The 15546-nt window shown below is 41.4% G+C and overlaps 1 protein-coding gene across 1 annotated transcript; it reads left to right on the top strand.

The window, feature by feature from the left end:
• The first annotated feature begins 1142 nt into the window (after window positions 1–1142).
• QQT2 (P-loop containing nucleoside triphosphate hydrolases superfamily protein) lies at window positions 1143–4485 on the top strand. Its single transcript, XM_021952912.2, has 6 exons — window positions 1143–1516; window positions 1748–1880; window positions 2024–2250; window positions 2632–2922; window positions 3725–3930; window positions 4072–4485. Exons 1-6 carry the CDS (start codon window positions 1418–1420, stop codon window positions 4346–4348), a joined length of 1233 nt encoding a protein of 410 aa, XP_021808604.1. The 5' UTR covers window positions 1143–1417; the 3' UTR covers window positions 4349–4485.
• Window positions 4486–15546: the final 11061 nt, after the last annotated feature.

Genomic DNA, 15546 nt, shown 5'->3' with positions numbered 1-15546 from the left:
TAAGCGAAGCTCGTGAGGTCTATGGAACCGGTGTGGAACCAGCCTAAGACTCTCCGATGCTCAAGTAAGATTGTTTTTAAGAGCTCTTGCTGTTGACCATATAGAAGTATAAAAGTCAAGCTGAAAAGTCTTACCCCTGTATTGTAGTGGGAGGGGCATACTTATAGAGGGCATTTAGTATGCTCTTAGCGCTCATTTTCGATGTGGGACTCGTGGGAGGGCCCTATGAGGTTGACACGAGTCCTTAGATATTTCAGGCGGGTGCTTCGAGGTTGATTCTGCAGAATCGGTAGGGGATACCGATTGTAGGCTGTGTTGGGCCCTGTAATGATCTTTTGCTGCTTTGAGACAATATCATCAGTAGCCTATGCCGATTGTCCGAGGCCTTGGGTGCTTGGGCGAGTTTATGAGATCCACGTGTCGTTGTACGAGTGGAGGGTCAGATATGGTACAAACAATAATAACACGGATTTTTAAAGAAAAACGGAAATAAACAATAAGAGACAAATTTGGAAGATGATTGCCAAGTTATTTTTTTTTTATTCCTTATGAAAAAGTATGAAATGAAAAGATTGATCCATAGATATGGTGGTGGTTTTGCAAAAATAGGTGAAAAAAAGAGGCGAAAATAGAGATGGGCGCGATTTAGGGATGTAGGCATTAAATTGCACACCGATGGGCGCGATTCAGATTGGTTCAGTTTTAGTTAGCGATGTAGTTCGATTATTTTCGACCAAAAGAAATCGAACAATTGTTGATACATATATCAAAAGGAATTTGAAACTTCATAACGGTTAAACAATAGTTGATAAATCTTCCATCACTTAAAAATGAAACATTTTGGTTGCCTATTTAAGTGCTTGTTCCCTTTTTCTCTTCAAACGGTGTTAATTATAGTTTCATCGTCCTGACTATCAATTAGAATAATTTTTTATGTCGAATTATGAATGCATGGTCATGAAAATATTCATTAAAGAAGCACAAATCTTGGCAAAAAAAAGAAAAAGAAGAAGCACAAATATGGTTAAAGGCCCAAAATTGAAACCCAAACAGGAGCAGAGAGTTGAGGCCACACAAAATACAACAAACCCAAATAAAAGGCCCAAATTCAAAGAGTATAGTGTTGTCGACGTTCGTCGTTTGATGATCATTCTCAGTCCGTTAAACCCTAATATCCCAAATAAGCCGAATTATCCTGCTTCAAAACCTCGAATTTCAATCTCTGATATTCATTTTCTTCTCACGAATTAGTGTCATATTCAACTCATATATATCAAAGTCCACTCACAGTCCTCTCATTTCCCTTTCGCGCAGCCCACACTCCCAGTCCTCCCTTCCATAAACCCCGCATAAGCGGTGCAGCCCTACTCTGAACGCCGACCACGACGCGCCGACCCAGCAACTCTCCTTCACTCAAATGGACATTGATTCTGATTTCCATAAAATGAATATCAAACCACAAGAAGAAGGCGATACAACGATACCCATGGACTCTGAAGGCTCTTCTACCGTTCAGGTACTCATTCTCACCATGCACCAGGGTTTTGCTTTTCAAGCTCTCAATATGTTAAATACAAAACCTAAAACTGAACCACTTATTGGGTTTTATTTTATTTTCCTTTTATTGGGTATTGAATATTTTTAGCACAATATCAAATTAGTCGTACTTTTATTTTCTGTTTTTGTTTTTCCTTTTGTTTCCTGTATTGTTTTTCATTAAGCTGGAGTGTTTGATTTTGTTCTGAAGAATGACAAGGGTAAAGAAAATGAGGAACTTACTAACTCAATGAAGAAACTGCAAGTTGAGGAGTCATCTTCGGGGCAGGCAGGGTCCAGCTTCAAGAAAAAACCAGTTATTATAATTGTTGTGGGCATGGCAGGTAATTTTATCAAGTTTAATCTGATTTTGTTCTGTTCATTATAGCAATAGGGTTGTATTAATGATACATTTCTTTTCCAGTTTTGTGAAGAATTATGCTATTGTTGACTGCTTGAAATCGAACTGTTTTGTGGATTTTCTTAGGGAGTGGTAAAACAACCTTTCTTCATCGGTTGGTTTCCCACACACGTGAGTCCAACATACGTGGCTATGTGATGAATCTCGACCCAGCTGTGATGACTCTCCCATTCGGTGCAAACATTGACATAAGGGATACTGTTCGCTACAAGGAGGTGATGAAACAGTTCAATCTTGGACCAAACGGGGGAATTTTGACCTCACTCAACTTGTTTGCTACCAAGTTTGATGAGGTAAAAAATTTGCTGTGAATCTTTGCCTTAAATCATTTCATACTGTATAATGTTTGGAATGCCCTGTGGATGAGACATGATGCCATTTTTTACCATCGTAAGTAAATGTTATAATCATTCAGAAGAGTTTTGTATAAATTGCATGTAGCTTTTGTTTGTGGCAACTTCATTCAATTTGTTTTCAACATGCATTGCATTATTGGGCTTAGTAATGGTTCTATCCTTTTGATTGGTTTGCACATGTACAGTAGTGTTGGCTTCGTATTGGTTCTATCCATTTGTTGCGCTCTTAATGTGTTCTTTTAGCTCATGCTTTGTGCCTTCTTTTTATTTTCCCTCATTTATTCAAAATGAAATTATCACAAAATTCTCCAATTTCAGGTTGTCTCAGTCATTGAGAAGCGCGCAGATCAACTTGATTATGTTCTTGTGGATACTCCTGGTCAGATTGAGATATTCACTTGGTCCGCTTCTGGTGCTATCATCACAGAAGCATTTGCTTCAACATTTCCTACTGTGATCGCTTACGTGGTAGATACACCTCGTTCAGCTAGCCCAGTCACTTTTATGAGCAATATGCTTTACGCTTGCAGTATCCTTTACAAGACAAGGTTGCCTCTTGTGTTGGCATTCAACAAGACTGACGTGGCCCAACATCAGTTTGCTTTGGAGGTATGCTTTATATATGTGTGTGAATGCATGTAGAGCAAAGTATATAAACATGTATAAGCATTTAAGAGACACGCACACACATTCTGGAATATGCTTGAATATGGTGGGTCTGGAAGCTTTTAGGGTAAAGCCAAGTTTTGTAAGGTTAAGCTGACCAACCTGGAGTTACCCACCAAGCTAGCTATAGATGGTTCCAGAAATATACTGAAAGGGACCAGTGGTAGAATCAGTCTCAAACTTGGATGGTTTATAGGTATTCATTTGGCTGTGGACTTAATAAATCTTCAACTGTGTTGCATAAGGTGTTGATGCTTCATAGGATGCATGAGCGCATCCCAAGTTTAAATTACAAAACCGCTGTAGAGAATGGGGAAACAATGTTTATAAGGAGCAGTTTGTCATGCCAAACTCTAGTAGTAACAGTGAGCAGAACAAAAATCAATGTGAAGAATTATATAACTGATTCCATTGCCAAGAACTCTACTTTGCAAATTAGCCTGATTTCATGTGACATTTTTATTCTAGAGTTGGAATACCTTTTCTAATTCGTATATGTCCAGACTGTAGTAGTTTGATGAAATATGTATATTGAAGTATTGTAGTTGAATGTATTTGTGAATCAACTTATTTTGGAATATTTGATTTCTTCTTCGTAACCATTTTGATTGTGATGAATGTTTCAACTTTCTCCTTCACCCTCTTAGGTTCCAAAATTTTCTCCATTATCAGTGTGAAGTGAAATATGTAATATGCATTCTTTGGTTTTTTATATTCATTGTCTTAAAACCTTCTGTTCGTTCAGTGGATGGAGGATTTTGAGGCATTTCAAGCAGCAGTGAGTACAGATAGTTCATACAGTTCAACTTTAGCTCAGAGCCTCTCTCTTGTGTTGGATGAATTCTATAAGAACTTGCGGTCTGTTGGAGTGTCTGCGGTTTCTGGTGCTGGAATGAAGGATTTCTTTAAGGCCATTGAAGCAAGTGTTGAGGAGTACATGGGCAACTATAAGTATTGCCTGAACTTAATGAACCTACCTTTCTTCACTTTGTACTACAGTGCCACTGAATGGGGATGTTTATGGTATATCATGATTTATGTTTATAATTGATCTGGTTTTCATAATTTTGCCGCTTCTTGTTACTTGTGTAGGGCTGATCTGGAAAAGAGACGTGCAGAGAAGGAACGTTTAGAGGAGGAACACAGAAAGGAGAACATGGAGAAGTTGAGGAAAGATATGGAGAAATCCGGGGGAGAGACTGTGATATTGAGCACTGGTTTGAAGGACAAAGATGAGAGGGGCAAAGCCATGATGGATGAGGACGAGGAAGAAGAAGTTGAAGAAGAAGAGGAAGATGAGATGTTTACTGAAGATGAGGATGCTATAGACGAAGATGAAGATGAAGAGGTTGGCAGGTTCACCTTTTAGTGATGCTTCGTTAATGGCAGATGTTTTTGGAACAAGACTTTGTGTAAGTATTAACTAACTAGTTACCAAGATTTTGATACTCGTTGGAAGCTAACATTAAAAATATATATATATTCTCTCTCTTTTTCTTTGGGATAGATAGTTTGGTAACCCGTAGATTTGTTACATACACGAGTCATTAAAAGTTAAGCAAAGCCAGAAACCAGTAGAGATTCGATTCGGTTTTGCTTTATTATACATACATGAGTCATTGAAAGTTAACCAATGTAAAAAACAAGTTGAGAATTACCAACCAAAAAAGAAAAACAAATTAACAAGTCCTTTCTCATAAAAAAAGTAAAACAAAAATTAACAAATACAATAACTACTGAATAGAAAAAAAAAAACAACTACCATGTAATTAACAAACAAACAACTAAGCAAACAATTAAAACCTAGTCCTGAACAAACATAACATGCATGCATTGCCACCATGTGATGAGCTTTTTCAGTCATTTATCTTTTCTGTCTCTTATGTTCTCCGAAGTCAGAATCCCACACAACTCCAACTCCTTGTAAAGGGCCTTGTCAAGACATTTGAGGTCCTTGTCATGAGATTCGAGTAGAAAAGCCGAAGCAGGGTGGTTCGTAGACTTGAGTTGGTTCCCTAGATCCTCAAATCTGCTTTTCATTTCCAAAAGCTCTGTAGCCCTCGCATAAAGCCGGGCTGTTAGAGGGTCGATCGACGGCCTCAAATTCAACCAGCCATACCGCAATTTAGTTGGCGCCGGGGCTATCAGTCTCTCCAAAACAGTGAGGAGCCACGCGTAACCTGCAAGATTAATCGCCATGTTAGAAAAGCAATACTCAATTAGCGATTTAAACCAACATAAAGGACTTAAAATTTTGATCTATAAAATTAAAACATGACATATACTTACGAACTAGAAGATATATCAACGTTAAACTCGTCCGCAACATTGATATGTGAAAGCACAAAATTGGAGACACTAAAATCACCATCCATGACACCGAAATCTCGCAATAAACCGCCAGTATCAGAGCCCCTGTTATTAATAGCAGTAGGCTTAAAACCCTGCTGCTGCTGCTGCTGCCAGTTTGAGCACCAAAAGCTTCAGAATCCATTGTTGAATATAGAATTAATCGCTCTAATTGAGTTTATTTTTTCTTGTTTGAATATGCAACTCTTTAGCCCTCTATATATAACACTTAGGTGTGCTACCAAAGTGAGGAGTCTGAAGATTGAAAGGATTAAGCAATTCATATGAAGATCAAAAACCAAAATCGAGGATTCCTAGTTTAATATGAATAAAAATTGAAATTTCTTTTTTCTGTTTTTTTTTTTGGTCAGTTTAAATATTAAAAGAATTTTCTTAAATGATGTTCGATGGTGAAACATTATTAGCAGGGGAGTAATATGAACACAACCGGCATAATCCTCCTCGTTAAGGATTATGTTTCTAAATCCTAGTATGAACACAATTAGTATTCATGAGTGAGTCGAAATCATCCTCGTTAAGAAAGACATTCCCAGATTATGTTCCTAAATCCTGACTATAGGTGGCTAAGACATTTGGCATAATATCCGTATATGAGATATCTCTGTCAGAATCAGGGGCGGAGCTACCTTTAGGCCAGATGACCCCTCCAATGTTTTCTAAGTTTTCACCAATCAAGGCAATGTATTATAAAATATTAAAAGGGATTTTGCATGTTTGAAGTTAATGACCACCCTAATAAATTCATTTTTGAGTACTAATGTGAAGTTATATTGGCTTTTCTTTGCTGATTTTTATATCTTTCTCTTTTGGCTACAGAGCTTAACGTATTTCAAAATAAGTTTAATACATGTGAAATTTTTGTTGATGCTCAAAATGGTTGGGCCAAGATTGAGTCCAACTTAGTGATGAGGTGTGATGAATGATGGGTGAAGGTTTGGACCTTCAGCATGTATGTGAGGACTTGGCCAATTTATGAGTATACAAAAGACAAGATATATGTGGTTCACCCTTAATGAATGGGCTACGTCCACAGAGAAGATGTTCTCATTATGATATTGTTTACATTTGTACAAGGGGATTAGACCCAAAGATAACTGGAAGAAGGCCTAGGGCCTAAGGTACAAAGTTAGGAGTCTGGAGCCCAGGTGTCAAGTCCCCGGGTCTGGAGACCCAGGACTCGGAGGCCAGACTAATAGGAGAGTCCTGAAGAGGGAACCCAGCTCAGTTTCGGATCCTCTCTTAAGTGGAGAGTGGTATGCTTTTATAGGTGAGAGGGAGCCTTCACTTCTTGTTGTTTTCCGATGTGGGACTCCTCTTGCTTTGCTTAGAGTTCCTTCTAGTCTTCTAGTTGCTTGGTCAGTTATGGTGTCAACAGTAGTCCCCCAAGTTCGCGAGTAAGAAGATACTTCTTGCTTGGGGATTTGTAATTTTAAGTGCACTGGCCGAGCAACACCGTAGTTTGTCTTCCAAGTTGTATAGTGCACTATCCCCAGTCCCCCAAGTCCCCGGGTAAGAAGGACTTTGGAGGGAGAGAAGTTGCAACAAAAACTGAAGTGGTTTGCAAGTCTCAAAAAATAAAAAAAAATTTCTCTTTTTTTTTTTTTTTTGTGTGGCTAGGTCAGCCAAGTAGGCACCTCCCCCCAATTTCCTTCTGCATGCTGCCTACCGTTCGGCAGGTGCAAAATTATTTTTATTTTTATTTTTTATTTTTTATTTTTTTTTGTGGCTAAGTCAGCCAAGTAGGCACCTCCCCCAATTTCCTTCTGCATGCTGCCTACCGTTCGGCAGGTGCAATTTTTTTTTTTTTTTTTTTTTTTTTTTTTTTTTTTTTGTTGGTGGCTGGGTCAGCCATTTGCTTCGGTAAGGGAGCAAAGCTTGAGGGTTTAGCTTCCTTGCCGAACGGTAGGGAGCGTGGAGAGAAAAATAGAGTCCCACACGGGCTTGGCTTTTGAGGCTTCGGCATGGAATTGGGGCCAACATCAAGAGCTGGCCTCTTAATGTTTCAACAGGAGAGCCGGGCATTTTAGGAAGAGCCGGGTCATGTGGGTTTAGCCTGGGCATTTAGCAAGGGCTGGGCCGCAAGGGTTTTGGCAAGGAGTCTAGTTATAGTTTGGGCTGGCATGAGTGTCCAGAGGCTGGGAGTTTTGGAATTTGGAAGGAGGCTAGGCTTCGCAAGGAGCTAAGCTGCAGATTTGGCTAGGCCTGAGTGTTGGGCTAGGCGGGGGACCAAGGTGCCGATCAGTAAGGGCCATCTATGGCTTTTATTGAGCCTGTTTTGCTCAAGATAGGGCTAGGCAAGGGCTAGGCCTAAGTACTCAGCTTGGCCTTAGGAGTTTGTTTTGGAGCTGAGCCTTCGGAAGGGGGCTAGGTCCCTTGGATACTGACATAATTTTGGAGTTGGGATGGCGAAGGCGATACAAAGCTTTGCATGTTGCAAGGTAATGTTCCTAGGCTCGGGGTGCCGAATGTGGGCTTAGGCATGGGGGGTGCTGAAGGCATGTTGCAAGAGATGGGTTTAGGCACGGGGGTGCCGAAGGCAAAGGGGATGCTAAAGGCACAAGGGTGCCGAAGGCAGAGTGGTTTGCCAAACGCACAAGCTCGCATGTCACAAGGCATTGTGCCTAGGCACGGGGGTGCCGAAGGTGAGCTTAGGCATGGGGGCGCCGAAGGTGAGCTTAGGCACGGAGGTGCCAAAGGTGGGCTTAGGCACGGGGGTGCCAAAGGTGGGCTTAGGCACGGGGGTGCCAAAGGTGGGCTTAGGCAAAAGGGTGCCGAAGGTGAAGCTAGGCACGAGGGTGCCGAAGGCAAATGAGATGCCAAAGGTGACACAAAGCTTGCATGTGGCAAGGCAATGTGCCTAGGCACGGGGGTGCCGAAGGTGAGCTTAGGCATGGGGGCGCCGAGGGTGAGCTTAGGCACAGGGGTGCCAAAGGTGGGCTTAGGCAAAGGGATGCCAAAGCTTGGATGTTGCAAAGCATGGAGGTGCCAAAGGTGGGCCTAGGCACGGGGGTGCCAAAGGCGAAACAAGCTTGCATGTGGCAAGGGGAAGAGCTAGGCACGAGGATGCCGAAGGCACAAGACTTGCATGTCGCAATATAAAATGCCGAAGGGCATGGGGTGCCGAAGGTGCCAAGCTTGCATGTCGCAAGAGGAAGTGGCTAGGCACGAGGGTGCCGAAGGCATGAGACTTGCTTGTCGCAATATAAAATGCCGGAGGGCATGGGGTGCCGAAGGTGCCAAGCTTGCATGTCGCAAGAGGAAGTGGCTAGGCACGAGGGTGCCGAAGGCATAAGACTTGCTTGTCGCAATAATGCCGGAGGGCATGGGGTGCCGAAGGTGCTAAGCTTGCATGTCGCAAGAGGAAGTAGCTGGGCATGAGGATGCCGAAGGCATAAGACTTGCATGTCGCAATAATGCCAGAGGGCATGGGGTGCCGAAGGTGCCAAGCTTGCATGTCGCAAGAGGAAGTGGCTGGGCATGAGGATGCCGAAGGCATAAGACTTGCATGTCGCAATAATGCCAGAGGGCATGGGGTGCCGAAGGTGCCAAGCTTGCATGTCGCAAGAGGAAGTAGCTGGGCATGAGGATGCCGAAGGCATAAGACTTGCATGTCGCAATAATGCCAGAGGGCATGGGGTGCCGAAGGTGCCAAGCTTGCATGTCGCAAGGCGATGTGGCTTGGGCACGAGGGTGCCGAAGGGAAGGAATGCATATGTACAATTTTTATTATTATTTAAAGAATTTGGGTACCTTGTGGACATTTGAGCTTGTGGCATGTCCTTGGAGCTGGGCCTTCAAAGCTTCGGCAAGGGCTTGTCCTTCGGCGAGAAGAATGAGGGGCTTGATCTCGCAAGTTTCCAAGTTCTTGGTTGGTGGGCCTCATGAGCTGGGCTTTGGCGAAGGCCTGGGGTTTGTGCTCTGTGGAGCTGGGCTTCAGCGGGGGCTGGGGGCTTCCAGATTTGGCGAGGGTGTCTTGGGGAGCACTTTACGAGCTGGGTCCATGGGGGTCCGAGTGTTCGTTTAGTAGAAAGGCCAAGGTGGCGCGGAGGTGTGTTTGAAACTTCAGCAATGGAGTTCTATGCGATGTTGGGCTTGAGCAATGGCCTTGGGGCCGGGTTCCAAAGCTGGGCTTCAGCAAGCCTCCTTGACCCAGGTGGTGGCTAGGGTTTTGAGGGTAGATTCAGATTTTTAGAGGCTGGGTCCTTCCGTTTTTGAAACGTAGCTGGAGCCTTTTTGTAGCTGGGCCCTTGTGCTTTTATAGCTAGGGTCTTTATACCTTCGGTAAGGGAGTCCAAAGATTGGAGATAAGGGCCAGGGTTTGGGGAGAGGAGGTGCAAGTCCCCTATTAGCTTAAGACCTGCAGTCACCTTTTAGCTTGAGGGGCTGGGTCAGCCAAAAATTGGTAAGTCACTCCTTCACCTTCTGCATGCTCCTTGCCGTTCGGCAAGGAAGCTAGGCTCTAAAATATTTATTTATTTATTTTTTTTGGTGGAAGCTCGGAGCTGGGTCCGTGGTTCAGCTCGGAGGAGGTGCCGATCGGCAAGAGATATTCGCAGGTATTTTGGTGAGGGGCTGATCTGTCTTCGGCGAGGAGTGGGTCTAGGTGCCTAGTTTTTGCATCGAGTTGGAGCTGGGTCCGTGGTGCCGTTCAGCATTTGTTCGTGGATGGGGGTTCATCCAATCTAGGACCGTCTAGGGTCTGGGTCCTTGACTGACGGCAAGGAAGTGATTGGAGCCTTTCGATCCTTCTGAAGTGTGGGCAAAGTTTTTAGCTGGTCCTTCAAGGCGTTCGCGATTTCTCTTGGCTTCAATTGGTGCCGTGAGGTTTCAAATGCTTTTGCAAGAGCTGGGGTGTCTTTGGCAAGAGCTTTTGAAAGATAGATAGATGGCTGCAAGGGTTTTTGCGAGGAGAAGACTCAAGTTCGTTCGACAAGCTCCGACTGATAGACCTTCGGAGCTAAGGCTGGGGTCTCTTGTACTGTTGTAAAGAACCTGGGTCAGCCAAGCAAGGGTATCGTGACCATTTTTCCTTCTGCACGGCTCTTGCCGTTCGGCAAGGGTATGGTGGGGTGCCGAAGGCAGCGCACGCTGAATGATGGAGCTTGTGGGACAAGCTCAAGTCCCCATATTTTTACTCTTCAAAGAAGTGTCGGTCGGTACTTTGAACTGAGATGTTGGGTTGGCCCTGCAAGCCATGCAAAGTATAGCCACACTGATTGGCTTTTTCTTAAAATATTGTCTTCTGCAATTTGTTGCCCTGGCATTCAAGGTGGCTCCAGTAAGGCCTTGCCTAACGGCAGCCTAGGTGATGTTGATTGTATGGGTGCCGAAGAGCACTGGAGAAGGGAAGAACGACAGAAGCCTTTTGTGTCAATTCCCACAGACGGCGCCAAACTGTTGATGCTCAAAATGGTTGGGCCAAGATTGAGTCCAACTTAGTGATGAGGTGTGATGAATGATGGGTGAAGGTTTGGACCTTCAGCATGTATGTGAGGACTTGGCCAATTTATGAGTATACAAAAGACAAGATATATGTGGTTCACCCTTAATGAATGGGCTACGTCCACAGAGAAGATGTTCTCATTATGATATTGTTTACATTTGTACAAGGGGATTAGACCCAAAGATAACTGGAAGAAGGCCTAGGGCCTAAGGTACAAAGTTAGGAGTCTGGAGCCCAGGTGTCAAGTCCCCGGGTCTGGAGACCCAGGACTCGGAGGCCAGACTAATAGGAGAGTCCTGAAGAGGGAACCCAGCTCAGTTTCGGATCCTCTCTTAAGTGGAGAGTGGTATGCTTTTATAGGTGAGAGGGAGCCTTCACTTCTTGTTGTTTTCCGATGTGGGACTCCTCTTGCTTTGCTTAGAGTTCCTTCTAGTCTTCTAGTTGCTTGGTCAGTTATGGTGTCAACAATTTTCTTCTGCAATCTTTATTTTTTTTCTTCTTGCTCTGGATGTTTAGTACATGTTAATTTTTTGGCCCCCCCAAAAATTTGAATCTTGGCTCCGCCCCTGGTCAGAATAGCTGTCGTACCTAACATAATCCAAAAGATATGAAGATTGTCTAAAACAAAATTCGTTAATCAACGGGTTTAAAAATAAATAAAGAACCTTTAGTTTAGCAATTCGTAGCCTGTATATCCAAATAAAATGAAAAAGTTAGTTTCGGTACACAATAAAGACCACTAAGTTTCGGTTTATCAATTAATAAATGAGAATGATATATTTAGGTATATACCCATTCTTAGAACTAATGATATAGATGAACCATACACCATTTAATTTCTATAAACAAACCAACAACAACAACAACCAAAACAAAAAAAAAACATCTGGCTCCTGGTACACTATTTGGTGGTTCCTATAGCTCAGTTATTTTCAAAGTAGCACTATGCACTTGCAAATGATAATGAGTGAATTGATTTGATGGTCATGATTACTGTTTTTGAATTACTTATTAGGGTCGGGGGACGCCACTCCTGGTACCTGTTTTAATATTGCATGCATGCTCTCACTCGTCATATAAATCAATATTGCATGCATGCTCTCATCACTTTAGGTTTTCATCTTCATGACAAATTAGGGATCCTTTTAATCTCCTTCACACTCCTCACTTTGATAGGAATCTAAGTCCTAAACCAACTTATTTTATTTCCTCTGCTGCGTTGTGTGTGTGTGTATATATATATATATATATATATATAGGGCTAAAGAGTTGCATATTCAAGAAGAAGAAGAAAACAGTTATTGTCATTGTAGAATTCAATAGTAGTGATTGTGAAGCTGACAACAGCATCAGCAGCAGGGTTTTAAGCCTTCTTCTGCTATATTAATCCCAGGGGCTCCTATACTGGTTGTTTGTTTTCAGATTTCTTTTGTTGAAGGAGGTGATGATGTCCTTGGTGGTTTTAGAGATGTCGTTCTTGAAGGTGGTGATGATGTCCTTGGTGGTGATTTGGGTGTCTCTAATTTTCTGCCTTAGCCTATTGCAAATCTTTCTAACGCCGGTGTATGTTGAAGGTTGTAAGTGTGTTATGCTTTAATATTGTTTAGATCTAATTGTGTTTGTTTACATCATTAATTGATTTCTTTTTTTCTAACGATTAATCTTGCAGGGTTCTTGCGGCTCCTCTGGCTTTTGATCAGATTGAGGCTCAAGCATGACTCGTCAGAAGGTTTCTTTGCTAAATTTAACACATGGCTCGTTGAATTTGAGGCCGAGCTGAACAAAGGGGATGACAAGAACACAGTTATTGTAACAGCCAGCGAATCAACAACAATGGAATTTGAAGCTGAAATTTGAAGTCTAAGATGTTGTTAGTTTGATGTTCCAGAGCTTTAGGTTTTCTTTTTCTTGTTTATCTAGGATACTATGTTGCTTAAGCTCATCTATCATTGTAATAAACACAAAAATATTAGAATTCAAGTTTTTTCAGAATAAACAGGAGAGAGATGGAGCATCAATGTTACTAAATGGAGAACCTGACAACCTCTTCAACTTCTCCTTCGTTCTCATAACATCCTCCTCTTTATTGAACATCTCAGCTTCTCATCCTGATCATCCATCAAGATGGAACTTCTCAAACAAACTTGTTCTCAATCTGTATGTTTGTAGGGTCACCTGACCTGATGAACCTTCAGAATTGTTATTGTTTTTGCCTAGTTAGAATTGTTATTGTTATTCAAAGGGAATTTTTGTCCTTGGCCCGTGACGTTGAGCATCCACAGTGGGGTCCTTAAATCACCTTCTTAGACAAATTTTAGGGAGGAATTGGAAAAATTCAACTCCAACCATGCTCCCTATCAACCTCCTAAATATGGAGACTTCTAATAGCTCCTAATATGAGGAGAGAGAAAAGACTCATAGTGATTCCTTATAATTTAATGCTGCTTTGTTTTATGCATAGTTTAAACTTTTAGTTAATGCTATCTAATTTTTAATATTATTTTTTATAGAGACGAGCCAATCATATTGAATTATAAAATAACTATTGTATTTATGACTCCTTAAACTAGGGAGTATGATTGGAAGTTCAAATTTTATATAGAATTCCTAAAATAAATTTGGTGTATTTTCAGTTAAATTTTAACGAAAAAGTAGGGAGCATGATTGTAGATGGTTAGACAAGGAAACTTTGTCTACAAATATGCGGCTACAACAACGAGGATCAGCAGCTCCTTCATCTCCCCCCCAAATGGTGCGCATGGCTTGCGCACCCCCAGGTGAGGCATGCTGCCCTCCCACTTGCACACGGCTTGCTCTCTCTTATACACAAGCTGTTCACTTCTCTGTAGTCCCACGGCAAGTCTCCTAGTTACTCACATGCAAGCTTTCACAATTAAAAAAAAAAAAACTGTTGGTGATACAACAATGAGCATTACACTAATAATTTAATTCAACAATTAAATTAAACTATAAACAAAATCGCGAATTTAAATAAGACAGTAAAATACAAACTGACTGGTTTTCCATATAGAGGCTTGCATTTTGGAATGTCCTTGAAACAGAATTTCGCCCCTACTCAGTGCTTGTAGTTCTGCAAGCGTCTGCTCCACCAGAATACAACTATATTAAAACAAAGTCCTAGCACTAAGGCTTTGATTTCTAGCGAATTATGTATGTTTATCTCTCAGGCTACAGGAATATATGACTTAGAATGAAATTTGCGTTTTTGATGTCTGATCGGTTCATAATTGTATATCATTTTGTACCCTTCTAGCTTATGATTTGGTTATGTTTTTGAGTTAAACTTGTGCTTTTAATCCTTTTTGTGTTTATCTTTCAGTTCATTGAGCTTTAGGTAACAATGATGGCTTTGGATATGAAATGATGTAATCCATGCATGTTAAAGCCTGATTTGGATAAAGGGAAGAAGTGCTTAAAGACAAACTCATTTTGGCTACAGCCCCCTGCCAGTCCAGTTCCGTAGGTCATATTGCAAGCTTTGTTTCAGCAACCTACACAGCTCGGATGAGGCAGCATTCTTCATGAAAGTTGTTCCAATGGGTGTGTACTATAACATATCCAAAATGCAGCCCCATTGGATAAATATGGAGTCTGTTACCTAGCAAACACAGAGCCATGCTCAGGATGGATTTTATCAGCGCGCAAAATGAGTTAGCAATTTGTTTTGGCCTTAACTTCCTCCTCCGACCTTGGATTGGCCCAAATGATATATGGCTGGAAAGAAGACATTCTGAACTTCAAGTTTGAGTGCTTAAAGTCTTAATTTGCTTAAGGGAAGCCCAATTCGTAAGCCCTTGAAGTTGCTGGTCATGCTGACCTCAGGATGAGCTATTATTTCTGGTTGGAAGCTTGGTCATGGTGACATGAAGATGAGCTAGGGCTGCTGGTGGGATTTATTAGTGAAGTGCATCAACCATTTCAGATTTTATAATGGAAGTGTTGTATGCATTAGTGAAGTGCATCAACCATTTCAGATTTTATAAAACAAGTGTTGTATGCATTAGCCATACTTAATTCAGATTTTCAGCTTCCTTAGGCCTATATATAGTGAGGTTTCCCAAGCTTGTAAACACACCCCAAGGGGGGGAGCTCTCAAACACTTCTCTAGAGCTCCCTTCCCTTCTCTCCCTCAAATTCTCTTAGTTTCATTTTCTAGTTTTCAATTGATTGTAACAAAAATCCTTTTACTAAATTTTCCTTTAAGTCTTTCCAAGTTCTACTTTAATTTTCATCATTATGTAAATTCTTTTCTTTAGTCTCAAGTTTGATTAGTTTCCAAGTTTCAATTATGGTTCATGTTCTTATTCATTATGCTTATAAGTTAATATGCTAGTTTGAATGATTGATCACCATTAAGGCTTGCATGTTAGCTATCTTGGTTTGAATTAAGAGTATACACCATGCTTTAATTCGAATTGAACTATGAATAGGAAGAGTATGTATGGACATTCGACAACAGGGATTAGATACATGCTTGGTTGTTTAAATTGTTCTTCTATGCTTAATGGGTTCCTAATGCTTAATTTTAGGTTAGACAACAAATGATCAAATTAGAGAATTAGGAACACAAGGTTATGACCACACACCATGGCTTAATCATACATTAGCTAGAATCAATCCGTTAATCTAATTGAACTTGGGAACTTATCTACTTGAGTTAGTTATTTTCTTTCTTCCTTGTTTTATTTATTTCCTTTCTTTTTCATTTCTGTTTTGTGTAGGGAAAATGAATT

The sequence above is a fragment of the Prunus avium genome, chromosome 1 (genome assembly GCF_965620075.1).
Source record: "Prunus avium chromosome 1, drPruAviu1.hap1.1, whole genome shotgun sequence".
Taxonomy (NCBI): domain Eukaryota; kingdom Viridiplantae; phylum Streptophyta; class Magnoliopsida; order Rosales; family Rosaceae; genus Prunus; species Prunus avium.
This window is presented reverse-complemented; position numbering and strand designations above follow the sequence as displayed.

Coding starts and splice junctions, on each gene's coding strand:
- QQT2 (XM_021952912.2), top strand. CDS start 1,418: ATGGACATTGATTCTGATTTCCATAAAATGAATATCAAACCACAAGAA. Junction 2,251..2,631: donor TTGCTACCAAGTTTGATGAG/GTAAAAAATTTG, acceptor CTCCAATTTCAG/GTTGTCTCAGTCATTGAGAA. Junction 2,923..3,724: donor AACATCAGTTTGCTTTGGAG/GTATGCTTTATA, acceptor CTGTTCGTTCAG/TGGATGGAGGATTTTGAGGC.